This window comes from Manihot esculenta, chromosome 7 (assembly GCF_001659605.2).
Source record: "Manihot esculenta cultivar AM560-2 chromosome 7, M.esculenta_v8, whole genome shotgun sequence".
NCBI lineage: Eukaryota > Viridiplantae > Streptophyta > Magnoliopsida > Malpighiales > Euphorbiaceae > Manihot > Manihot esculenta.
Window position 1 is genome coordinate 16,002,504 of NC_035167.2, and position 12,210 is coordinate 16,014,713.

The 12,210-nt window shown below is 46.1% G+C and overlaps 1 protein-coding gene across 1 annotated transcript; it reads right to left on the minus strand.

Annotated features, from left to right (window-relative positions):
- Positions 1-8,667: 8,667 nt before the first annotated feature.
- LOC110618983 (uncharacterized mitochondrial protein AtMg00820-like) lies at positions 8,668-8,970 on the minus strand. Its single transcript, XM_021762249.2, has one exon. The coding sequence runs from the start codon at positions 8,968-8,970 to the stop codon at positions 8,668-8,670; it is 303 nt and encodes a 100-aa protein (XP_021617941.2).
- Positions 8,971-12,210: the final 3,240 nt, after the last annotated feature.

Below are 12,210 nucleotides of genomic sequence, written 5' to 3' on the forward strand. Positions count from 1 at the left end.
ACGTGCCTCCGCATGCATGCCATGTTCGGCGGCCGAACTTGAGATTCGGTGGCCGAACCTGGACTTCCCTCACTTATGCCTTCGGGGGCCTAAGGCACACTCGAAATGCCTGCATGTTCGGCGGCCGAACTTGAGGTTCGGCGGCCGAACCTGGGTTTTCCTCCAAGGTTGTTTTCATGCAAAAACTCATTTCCTTTTCACTTAAAACCAGGAAAAACATTAAAACATTTTATGAAAACATGTTTCTACCCTACTAGGGGCTTCCGACATCCGAGATTCCACCGGACGGTAGGAATTCCGATACCGGAGTCTAGCCGGGTATTACATTCTCCCCCCCTTAAGAACATTCGTCCCCGAATATTCCTCAATTAGCACATAGCATGGCATACAACATAACACACACATACAACACATAAGAGACTAACCTTAGAAAAGACAAGGGTATTGCTAGAGCATGGACTCCCGTGCTCCCAAGTACATTCTTCTATATTGTGGTGGTTCCACAGGACTTTCACCATCGGGATTTCCTTGTTTCTTAGCTTTCTGATCTGGGTGTCTATGATCCGTACTGGCTGTTCAACATAGGTGAGATCCTCTTGGACCTCCACATCAGGCTCACTAAGAACCTTGCTCGGATCTGACACAAACTTCCTCAACATTGAAACATGGAAAACCTGATGGATTCTTGCCATTGAAGCAGGCAAATCTAGCTTGTACGACACATTCCCAATCTTCTACAAGATTTCAAAGGGTCCGATGTATCGTGGGGCTAGTTTACCTTTCTTCCCAAAACGAACCACTCCTTTCATAGGAGACACTTTGAGCAATACCAGATCCCCCTCCTGAAACTCTACCTGTCTTCTGCGGATGTCTGCATAACTCTTCTGTCTGCTTGCAGCAGTCTTGATTCTTTCTCTGATTATGGGTACTACCCTGCTGGTAATCTCTACTAGCTCAGGCCCTGCCAAGGCCTTTTCTCCAACTTCTTCCCAGCAAACAGGTGATCTGCACTTCCTCCCATACAAAGCTTCATATGGAGCCATCCCGATGCTAGCATGATGGCTGTTATTGTAGGCAAACTCCACCAAAGGTAGATGCTACCTCCAAGAACCGCCAAAGTCCAGCACACACATTCTAAGCATATCCTCTATAGTCTGGATGGTCCTTTCTGATTGTTCGTCCGTCTGTGGATGGAAAGCAGTGCTAAAATCCAACCTGGTACCCATGGCGTTCTGCAGACTCCGCCAAAATCTGGAGGTGAACTGGGGCCCTCTATCGGACACTATTGAAACAGGAACCCCATGCAGCCTGACGATCTCATCAACATACACCTGCGCCAACTTGTCCACAGAATAGCCACTCCTGACAGGGATGAAGTGAGCAGATTTGGTGAGTCTGTCCACAATCACCCATATGGAGTCCAATCTGTTGGACGTCGCCGGTAACCCCACTACGAAGTCCATAGCTATATTCTCCCATTTTCACTCTGGAATAGGTAGCGGGTTAAGCATTCCAGCCGGCTTCTGATGTTCCAGCTTCACCCGCTGACACACTTCGCAGGCTGACACAAACTGTGCCACTTCTTTCTTCATAGCTGGCCACCAATAAACCTTCTTCAGATCTTGATATATCTTGGTGGCTCCGGGGTGAACGTTGTATCTTGCATTATGAGCCTCTCTCATAATGTCTCCTTTTAGCCCTATGTCATCTGGTACACATAGTCTGCTCCCATAGCGGAGGATCCCTTTGCTGTCGAATCTGAACTCACTTTCCTTGCCTGACTGAACGGTCCTGGCAATCTTCACTAGCTCTGGGTCCTCATGCTGTTTCTGAGCCACTTGCTCCAGAAACACAGGTGTCACTCTCATCTGGGCCACTAAAGCACCTGTACCAGACAACTCCAACTGTAGACCTTCATTAATGAGCTTGTAAAACTCCTTCACCACTGGTCTCCTCTCTGCCGTGATGTGGGATAGACTGCCTAGTGACTTCCGGCTTAGGGCGTCTGCCACAACATTCGCCTTACCCGGATGATACTGAATCTTGCAATCATAGTCACTCAGCAGCTCTACCCATCTCCTCTGTCTCAAATTCAAATCTCTTTGACTCAGGATGTACTGCAGGCTCTTATGATCTGTAAAGATTTCACATTTTACCCCATAGAGGTAGTGCCTCCACATCTTGAGTGCAAAGATTACTGCTGCCATCTCAAGGTCATGTGTGGGGTAATTCAACTCATGCTTCTTCAGCTGCCTAGAAGCATAAGCAATCACCCTCTCATTCTGCATTAGTACACAACCCAGTCCCACACGGGACGCATCACAGAAGACTGTAAAGTCCTCATCACTAGATGGCAGAGCTAACACTGGTGCTGAAGTCAACCTTTTCTTAAGCTCTTCAAAACTCTCTACGCACTGGTCGGTCCACACAAACTTTTGATTCTTCCTGGTTAACCTGGTCAGAGGAGCTGCAATTTTTGAGAAGTCCTGGACAAACCTCCTATAGTAACCTGCCAAACCCAAGAAACTTCTAATCTCTGTCACTGAAGTGGGTCTAGGCCAGTTAGCCACAACTTCTACCTTCTTGGGGTCCACCTCTATCCCATTTTCTGTCACAACATGTCCCAAGAATGAAATGCTCCTCAGCCAGAACTCACACTTGGAGAACTTGGCATACAAGCCATGCTCCCTCAAGGTCTGTAGAACCAACCTCAGATGATGGGCATGCTCCTCGGCATTTCTGGAATACACTAAGATATCATCTATGAAGATAATAACGAAGTGATCCAGGTACTGGTTAAACACTCTGTTCATAAGATCCATGAATGCTGCAGGGGCGTTGGTTAACCCGAACGGCATTACAAGGAACTCAAAATGCCCATATTTGGTCCTGAAAGCTGTCTTTGGCACATCTTCTTCTCTGATCCTCAGCTGATGGTACCCCGATCTCAGATCTATTTTGGAGAAACAACCCGCTCCTGCTAGCTAGTCGAATAGATCGTCGATCCTTGGCAATGGGTACTTATTCTTGGTAGTGACTTTGTTCAACTGCCTGTAGTCGATACAAAGTCTAAGGGATCCATCCTTCTTTCTGACAAACAAGACTGGAGCACCCCAGGGTGAGGTACTCGGTCGGATGAAGCCTTTGTCTACCAGCTCTTGCAACTGTTCTTTCAATTCCTTCAACTCTGCTGGTGCCATCCTGTAAGGAGGGATAGAGATCGGTCGGGTTCCAGGCATCAGTTCTATCTCGAACTCTATCTCCCTAACAGGTGGTAAACCTGGCAGTTCGTCTGGGAACACATCCAAAAACTCTCTGACCACCGGCACCGAGGCGGGCTCTCTAACCTGACTGCTAAGCTCTCTCACATGAGCCAAATACCCCTGACATCCCCTCCTAAGCAACCTACGAGCCTGAAGAGCTGATATCAGACCTCTAGGTGTACCCCTCCTGTCTCCTCTAAAGACTACCTCTGACCCATCCTGACCTCTGAACCTGACTACCTTGTCCCTGCAGTCCAAGGTAGCACCATGGGTAGATAACCAGTCCATCCCTAGAATGACGTCAAAATCTGTCAAATCTAGAACCACCAGGTCGGCGGACAAGCATCTTCCCTCAACAAACACAGGACTACACTGGCAGACTGACTCTGCCACTGATGGGTCACACTTGGGTCCACTGACCCAGAGAGGACACTCTAACCCAGAGATCATCAACCCCAACCTCTCAACGGCTCTCGGTGCAATAAAAGAATGAGATGCACCAGGGTCCATCAAGGTATACACATCTGAACAACCAATGACTAAGTTACCTGCCACCACGGTGTTAGATGCATCTGCCTCCTGCTGTGTCATTGTGAAGATCCGTGCTGGAGCTGATGGACCTTCACCTCTGAAACCCGCTGAAAAAGAGGATGCCCCTCTCCCTCTACCTCTGCCACTGGCCTGAGTCGTGGCTGGAGCTGCTGGCTGCGCTACACTACCTGAAGCTGTCTGCTGGGACTGTGCCATCGGGGCTGCTCTTGGACATTCTCGAGACATATGCCCCTCCTGACCACATCTGTAACAGGCTGTCATCCCAAACCGACATACTCCCCTGTGTGGCTTACCACACCTTGAACAAACTGCATTATCCGCACCAGAGCTTGAGCCACCTCCAAATCCCAGACTGGACTTGACTTTGTTCCAGAACTTGTTCTTCTTGGACTTCCTAGAGCCTCTGTCCCACTTTTTACTACCTGAAGCTGCTGCACTCATAGAAGAAGAGCCTGGGGTCTTAGAACCAGAAGGCTGTGCCACTGACTGCTTGACTTTCCCCTCGATGATAGCACTAGCCTCCATCCTCCTAGCCATATCCACTATGGCATGGAAGCTCTCCCTATCTGCGGACTGGATTAAGGAGGAATACCTAGAGTGAAGTTTCATGATATACCTCCTTGACTTCTTCTGGTCTGTGTCAAGAGTTTGCCCTGCAAACGGCAACAGCTCCAAGAATCTGTCGGTGTACTCCTTTACACTCATTTCCTCTGTCTGCCTTAACTGTTCAAACTCAATCATCTTCAATTCTCTTGAACTATCAGGAAAAGCCTATCCTGCAAATTCATTTGCAAACTCCTCCCACGATAGGCTGTCCAACCTCGGGCTCACATAGTTCTTAAACCACTCACGGGCCTTTTTGCATTTAAGTGTGAACCCAGCCATCTGAATGGCTCTACTGTCATCCGCCTCTATCTCATCTGTAATTGTTTTGACCCTCTCAAGGTACACAAACGGGTCATCACCGGTTTCAAACTGGGGAGCACCCAGCTTCATGTAGTCGGTCATCTTGACCTTGCTCCCACCAGATGAGCTAGGTTTAGGAATATGAGTTGCTGGAACTGTGGGTTCTGCTGATGGTGGAGGAGGTGCAACATTTTCTGAGGTAGGGTTTGCTGGATTTGGATAGTAAGGTGGGGGTGGATACATTGGGTATTGTGAATATGGTGGGTAGTAGGGTGGGTATGGCATCTGTGTGAGATAAGGGGTGAAGCTAGGGTAATCCGACGTACCTCCCGTCGAATACCCGGGATTTTGTGAGAAGTGTGGGTAGTGGGGTGGCTGAACAAATCCCGAGGCCTAAGTGCCTCCTTGGGACTCTCCCATTCCCTCTTCTGACATGCTAACTCCCAGACTGCCATCCCTCCTCTGCTCTACATCCATATCATCCCCCATGTCCTCTGACATTCCTCCCTGAACTGTTCCCCTCACTAATCTGCTCCTACCCAGATCCAGAGACCTTCTAGGGTCTCTTACTGCTCTTTCTCTGTTAGACCTACTAGACATTGCCCTAGGCAATGCAGGAGGATGGGCGCTCGTGCCCTCATCCTCAGGTGGCACTCCAGTCAATCGTGCAGATCGACGAGTTCCTCTCATCCTGTTTTCTGAAAAACAGTACACAACAAACAAACATTAGCATCATATGGTTCATGTGGGCACACATGAACCCGCATCACATACATATCATTCATATCATAGCATTAATGCACATGTATATAATCATGGCATTTCACATCATCATACGAGACAGGACTCCACATCCTATCCTAGTGGACATGACCTTTCCTATTGTGCTTGACCTTCTATAACATCTATGAGTCCGACACTCTAGGTCCGACCATATGAACCTAGGGCTCTGATACCATTCTGTAACGACCCGAAAATCGGACCGCTACCGGCGCTAGGATCCAGGTCGGCCTAAGGCCGCCGGGACCCATAGCAAGCCTGACATGAAACCTGTAAACCTGTTTAATCCCATACATGATCAACAACATACATAAAAATTAAAACTTTTCTTTCATTCAAATACCAAACTCAACCTGTGCAGGCACTAAAAAAATAGACATAATCATAAACATCGACCCCTCTGTGGGATCTCATCAATGCCTCAAAGGGCAAATACAACATATGTTGAGTTGGTTTACATAAACATCATAAAAGATCTAGGATCATGCATTAAAAGGGATACCCTACACATAGGTCAAGCACAACCTCTAATCCTCAATATCATTACATTACATAACTATTCATAACTTTACATTTTATCATGTCCACAATCTAACTATTTCATACAACTGACTTCAATACTCTTGCCGACCTCCTGGTCGGTACCTGCAAACCTGGGGAATTTGAGAAGAGGGTGAGCTACTAGAGCCCAGTAAGCAGAATCATAAAGCATTTAAAACACATGCTATCATGGAATGCATCACATCACAACTAATCATATCAAGGATGAACTTGTCACCATTTAGCCCTCTACATATTCCAATCATGCCAGGGGCGTAGTGCAGGCCACACCTGGTCTTTCTCTTATACATAACATAACATACATAACCAATAGTGCCGAGGGCGTAGTGCAGGCCACACCCGGTCTTTCTCTTACATAGTGTCAGGGGCGTAGTGCAGGCCACACCTGGACTTCCATATCATATCATCATGTCATAACATATGAGGGCTAATGGATCATTCAACATTCATCCACATCAACAACATATTATGCAATGCAACATATTCGTGATTTCTAATGCAAACAACCTAAATATCACATGGCATTCGTGATGCATGAACATGCTTAAAACTGATTTATTTACTTGAAACATAAAGAGTTACTCTACTCACCTCTGGCTAGCTCTGACACTGACTGAAGCAGCTGACTCACTGCTGAGGTCCTCGGTTCCTCGGGTCCGAACCTACACAGGCGGACTAAAATGAGGGACTAACATACTATAACATGACTCTGAAAACATTCCCCAAAAACCCTCTAAAACACCTCAAAACATCCAAGCAAGAACATGCAAAGGAAGGTTGGACAGGGCACTTTCGGCGGCAGGTTCGGCGGCCGAAAGTCCCTCCAGAGCCGAAAGTCAGGCAGGTTCGGCGGCACCTTCGGCGGCCGAAACTCCCAGATAGAGGCGAAACTCATGCATGTTCGGCGGCACTTTCGGCGGCCGAAACTCCCAGAAAGAGACGAAAGTCTCCTTTCGGGGGCAAGCTTCGGCAGCCGAAGGCTGCTTCCACAAGCATGTTCGGCGGCCGAAAGTTCCTTCGGCTGCCGAACCTGGTTTCTCCCTTAGTGGCAGAAACTCAGCTCTTCTATGCATATACACCTCCCATTCCATCCAAACATGCATAAACCTATTCTACAACACACATACACAAGCATACAAGCTCCTAGGGGCTTCAAACTATCTAAAACCCCATCTACAACACCTCAAACATGCATTTGCAAGCCACATTGCTCAAAAACACAAAATAAACTCATAAACCTAACCATAAGCTAAACATGCATTCTACCCCATAGATCTTCATAAAACTTACTTAAAACATGCAATGAGCTTAAGATCGGCTCTTACCTCGTGGAGATCGAGAGAGAGACGACCTAATCTTGGAGGTGGGAGATTTTCAACTTCCTTGGGTCTCCAAGCTCAAAACTTGCTCAAAACTTGAAAATCTTCAAAATAAGATGAAAACTTGTGAAAATCGTGAAAGATTTGAAGGAAGAACTCAAAGATTGGTGAGGGAACGGCAGAGAGCTCACCTTGGCCGATAATGGGGAGAAAAACTCGCCCGTTTTCGGCTAAGGGACCCTTTTATAGTGGCTGGCCAGGCCACGTTCGGGGGCCGAACGTGCCTCCGCATGCATGCCATGTTCGGCGGCCGAACTTGAGATTCGACGGCCGAACCTGGACTTCCCTCACTTATGCCTTCGGGGGCCTAAGGCACACCCGAAATGCCTGCATGTTCGGCGGCCGAACCTGGGTTTTCCTCCAAGGTTGTTTTCATGCAAAAACTCATTTCCTTTTCACTTAAAACTAGGAAAAACATTAAAACATTTTATGAAAACATGTTTCTACCCTACTAGGGGCTTCCGACATCCGAGATTCCACCGGACGATAGGAATTCCGATACTGGAGTCTAGCCGGGTATTACACTTGTGAACTGAATAACAGACCTTGGGTCAGGTTAAAACTCAAGTATTGCAATCCACCTACTATACTCTGATATAATGTGGGATCACTCATTGGGCGGCTTTATATAGCAGACATCTTATCTTTTGGAGTTGCTGGTGTGGAGATTCCCTTGCAGTCTCCCATTTGTGCTTTGTGAAGCAAGTCAAGGATATACTTTTGTTGAGTTAACAAAAGTCCATCAGCGGTCCAAGTTGCCTCCATACCAAGGAAATACTCCAATGTGCCCAAATCTTTCAACATGAACTCAGATTTGAGAGAGGAAATAATATGATTTAAAGTATGACTGCATATACCGGTCATGATAATATCATCCACATACATAAGGATAAACAACTTGATATTGTTCTTGTCATAGAAAAATAGAGAGGAATCGGCAGGAGAGACTCGAAACCCTTGATTGATTAAGGCTGAGAACAGACGTTTATACCACTGACGTGGAGCTTGACGAAGACCGTATAGTGAACGGCGTAGACGAAAAACATGATCTGGTTTAGATGTATCAGTGAAACCTGGAGGCTGCTCCATGTAAACTTCATCATCCAAATCTCCATGCAGAAAAGCATTAGAAACCAACCATTTGAGATGGCTAAGGACAAAATTATTCGAATAGTAATTGGTTTGACAACCGGTGAAAAGGTTTCAAAGTAATCAATGCCGCGACGTTAATGATATCCTTTAGCAACAAGGCAAGCCTTATATCTATCAATACTGCCATTAGATTTCTGTTTAACTCTGAACACCCATTTACAACCAACTATATTCTGTGCCTTGTCCCGAGGGACGAATTTCCAAGTTCCGGCTTGAATTAAAGCATTAAGCTCTTGAATCATGGCATCACGCCAATTTGGATCTTTGACAGCTTGAGTATAGCAACTAGGTACTGAGAAAGAAGCAGTCACATTATTTAACTTTGGAGACCATGGAGTTTGCGGTTTGAGCTTGCCCGTTTGCTGTCTAGTCACCATGGAATGTGTCTTAACTTGCAAAGGAACATGATGAAAGTTGATCAGCTCAATTTGGTTAGTATTTAGTGATACGGTGCGCTCAGGTGATGGCTTGGCATGTGGACCTGACTTGTGTCAGTTGTGGCGTTGTTTTGGGTAAGGGCTGGAGTAATGGAAGCAGCGTCATTTTGATGTCTAGGAGAGGTTTGTAAGTTGCATTTTGGAGCTGCTCCTAGGATACCAGGTTGTGTATTTGATAAAGGTGGAATGGGTGGTAATGAAATGGATGTAGGATTCACTTCAGCCACTGAGGTAGTGCCATTATCATCCAACTTCTTAAAAGAAAACTTCTGCTCAAAAAACAAGACATGGCGTGAGATAAAAAGACGACCAGAAGAAATTTCAAGACAAGTATACCCTTTATGAAGTTTACAATAGCCAAGAAAAATACAACGAGAAGACTTAGGAGCAAGTTTGTGAGTGTAACGCCCCGGAAATCCGGACCGCTACCGGCGCTAGGATCCGGGTCGACTTAAGGCCGCCGGGACCCGTAGCAAGCCTGACATATAACCTATAAACCTGTATAATCTCATACATGATCAACAACATGCATAAAAATTTAAACTTTTCTTCATACATACTGTCATCAACTAACTCAACCTGTGCATACTCTGAACATATACATAACATAGTCCCTCTGTGGGATCTCATCAAGCCTTAAAGGCAAAACAACCTGTGTTGAGTTAGTTTACATAAACATCATAACATAAGATCATGTATATACAAAAGGGATTAACAATATATTATGGTCAAGCACAACTCTATCCTCAATAACCTCATTACATAACATCCTGAACATTTTTACATTACATCATAATACATTTGTCATGTCCACCATCTAACTATTACATACATATGACTTTTTCTTCTTGCCTTCTCTATCTATCCCGTACCTGCAAACCTGGGGGGTTAGGGGAGAGGGGTGAGCTAGATGCCCAGTGAGTAGAACTATAAAAAGAATATTTAAAACATGCTATCATGAAATGCGTCACTGCACAAATAAATCACACCACGGATGGACTGATTCAAAAATCCCTCAACTCCATGCCCGGCCCTATTATGGGCACCACAGGACTTCGTATTGCCCGGCCCTATTATGGGCACCATAGGACTTCGTATTTAGAAGGCTAATGAATCATCCTAATGTCCATCCACTATCATCTATCACAACAATACAATGCGGCATAGTCGTGAATTCTAATGCAAACAACCTATAATATGATCATGATGCATGAAGCATGATAAAAGCATTTCATTTCTCAATTTAAAAGGTTAAGTTTAGTTCCACTCACCTCTGGCTGACTCTGACAAACTCTGTAGCAGCTGGCTCACTGCTGGGGTCCTTGGTTCCTCGGGTCCGAACCTACACAGGTGGACTCCAATGAGGGACCAAACATACATAAACATAACTCTAATATATTCCCCGAAAACCCCTAAAACATGCTGAAAACATCACATAGAAATATGCATGAAATGGCTGAACGGGGTACTTTCGGCGGCACCTTCGGCGGCCGAAAGTCCTGGACAGAGACGAAACTCAGGTAGGTTCGGCGGTACCTTCGGCGGCCGAAAGTGCCAGACAGAGACGAAAGTCTCTTTTCGGGGGCAACTTCGGCAGCCGAAAGGCCTGCCTCCCCAGCCATGTTCGGCGGCCGAAAGTGCCTTCGGCTGCCGAACCTGGTTTCTGCCAAAGGGCAGAAACTCGGTTCCTTTGTGCATTTTTGCCTCCAAACTCACAAATCATGCATACCACTCAACCAAAACAAGCATACAAGTTCCTAGGGGCCTCAAAACGTCAAATACCCCAACTACAACACTTCAAACATACTCAAACATGCCACATTGCTCAAAAATCACATAAAACCTAACATAGCTCAACTAACTTAAACATGCATTTCTACCCCATAAAACTTCTTAAAACTTCTTTAAAACATATAAGGAGCTTAACATCGGCCCTTACCTCTTGAAGATCGAGAGGAAGACGACCCAAACTTGGAGATCCACGAAAATGGGCTCCTGAGTTCCCAAAGCTCCAAAACTTGGTTTAAAAGCCCAAAACCTTCAATGCAAGCTTAAAACTCAAGAAAAATGGTGGGGATTTGGAGGAAGAACACAAGATTTGCAAAGAGAAGGTCGGAAGCTTGCTGTGGCCGGAAATGGGAGAAAACTCACCCATTTCGGCTAAGTGCCCCATTTATAGGTGGCTGGCCAGGCCACGTTCGGGGGCCGAATGTGCCTCCGCATCCATGCAATGTTCGGCGGCCGAACCTGACTTTCGGCGGCCGAACCTGGACTTCCCTAACTCATGCTTTCGGGGGCCTAACGTGCCTCCAAAACGCATGCATGTTCGGTGGCCGAACTTGACTTTCGGCGGCCGAACCTGGGTTTTCCTCCAATGCTATTTTCATGCAAAAACTCATTTAGTTTCATACTTTAAAACCATTAAAACATGAAAACATTTTTGTAAAACATGATTCTACCCTTCTAGAGATCTCCGACATCCGAGATTCCACCGGACGGTAGGAATCCCGATACCGGAGTCTAGCCGGGTATTACATTCTCCCCCCCTTAAGAACATTCGTCCCCGAATGTTCCTCACTAGCATACATAGCATGGCAAAGAACATAACACACATACAAGGCACATAAACACATAGGGATCTAACCTTAAAAGAGATGAGGGTACTGCTGGAGCATAGACTCCCGTGTCTCCCAAGTGCATTCTTCCAAGTTGTGGTGGTTCCACAGGACTTTCACCATCGGGATTTCCTTGTTTCTTAACTTTCTGATCTGGGTGTCTATGATCCGCACTGGCTGTTCAACATAGGTGAGATCCTCTTGGACTTCCACATCAGGCTCATTAAGAACCTTGCTCGGATCTGACACAAACTTCCTCAACATTGAAACATGGAAAACCGGATGGATTCTTTCCATTGAAGCAGGTAAATCCATCTTGTACGATACATTTCCAATCTTTTGCAAGATTTCAAAGGGTCCGATGTATCGTGAGGCTAGTTTACCTTTCTTCCCGAAGCGAACCACTCCCTTCATTGGAGACACCTTGAGCAATACCAGATCCCCCTCCTGCAACTCTAACTGTCTTCTGCGGACGTCTGCATAGCTCTTCTGTCTGCTTACAGCAGTCTTGATTCTTTCTCTGATTATGGGTACCACCCTGCTAGTAATCTCTACTATCTCAGGC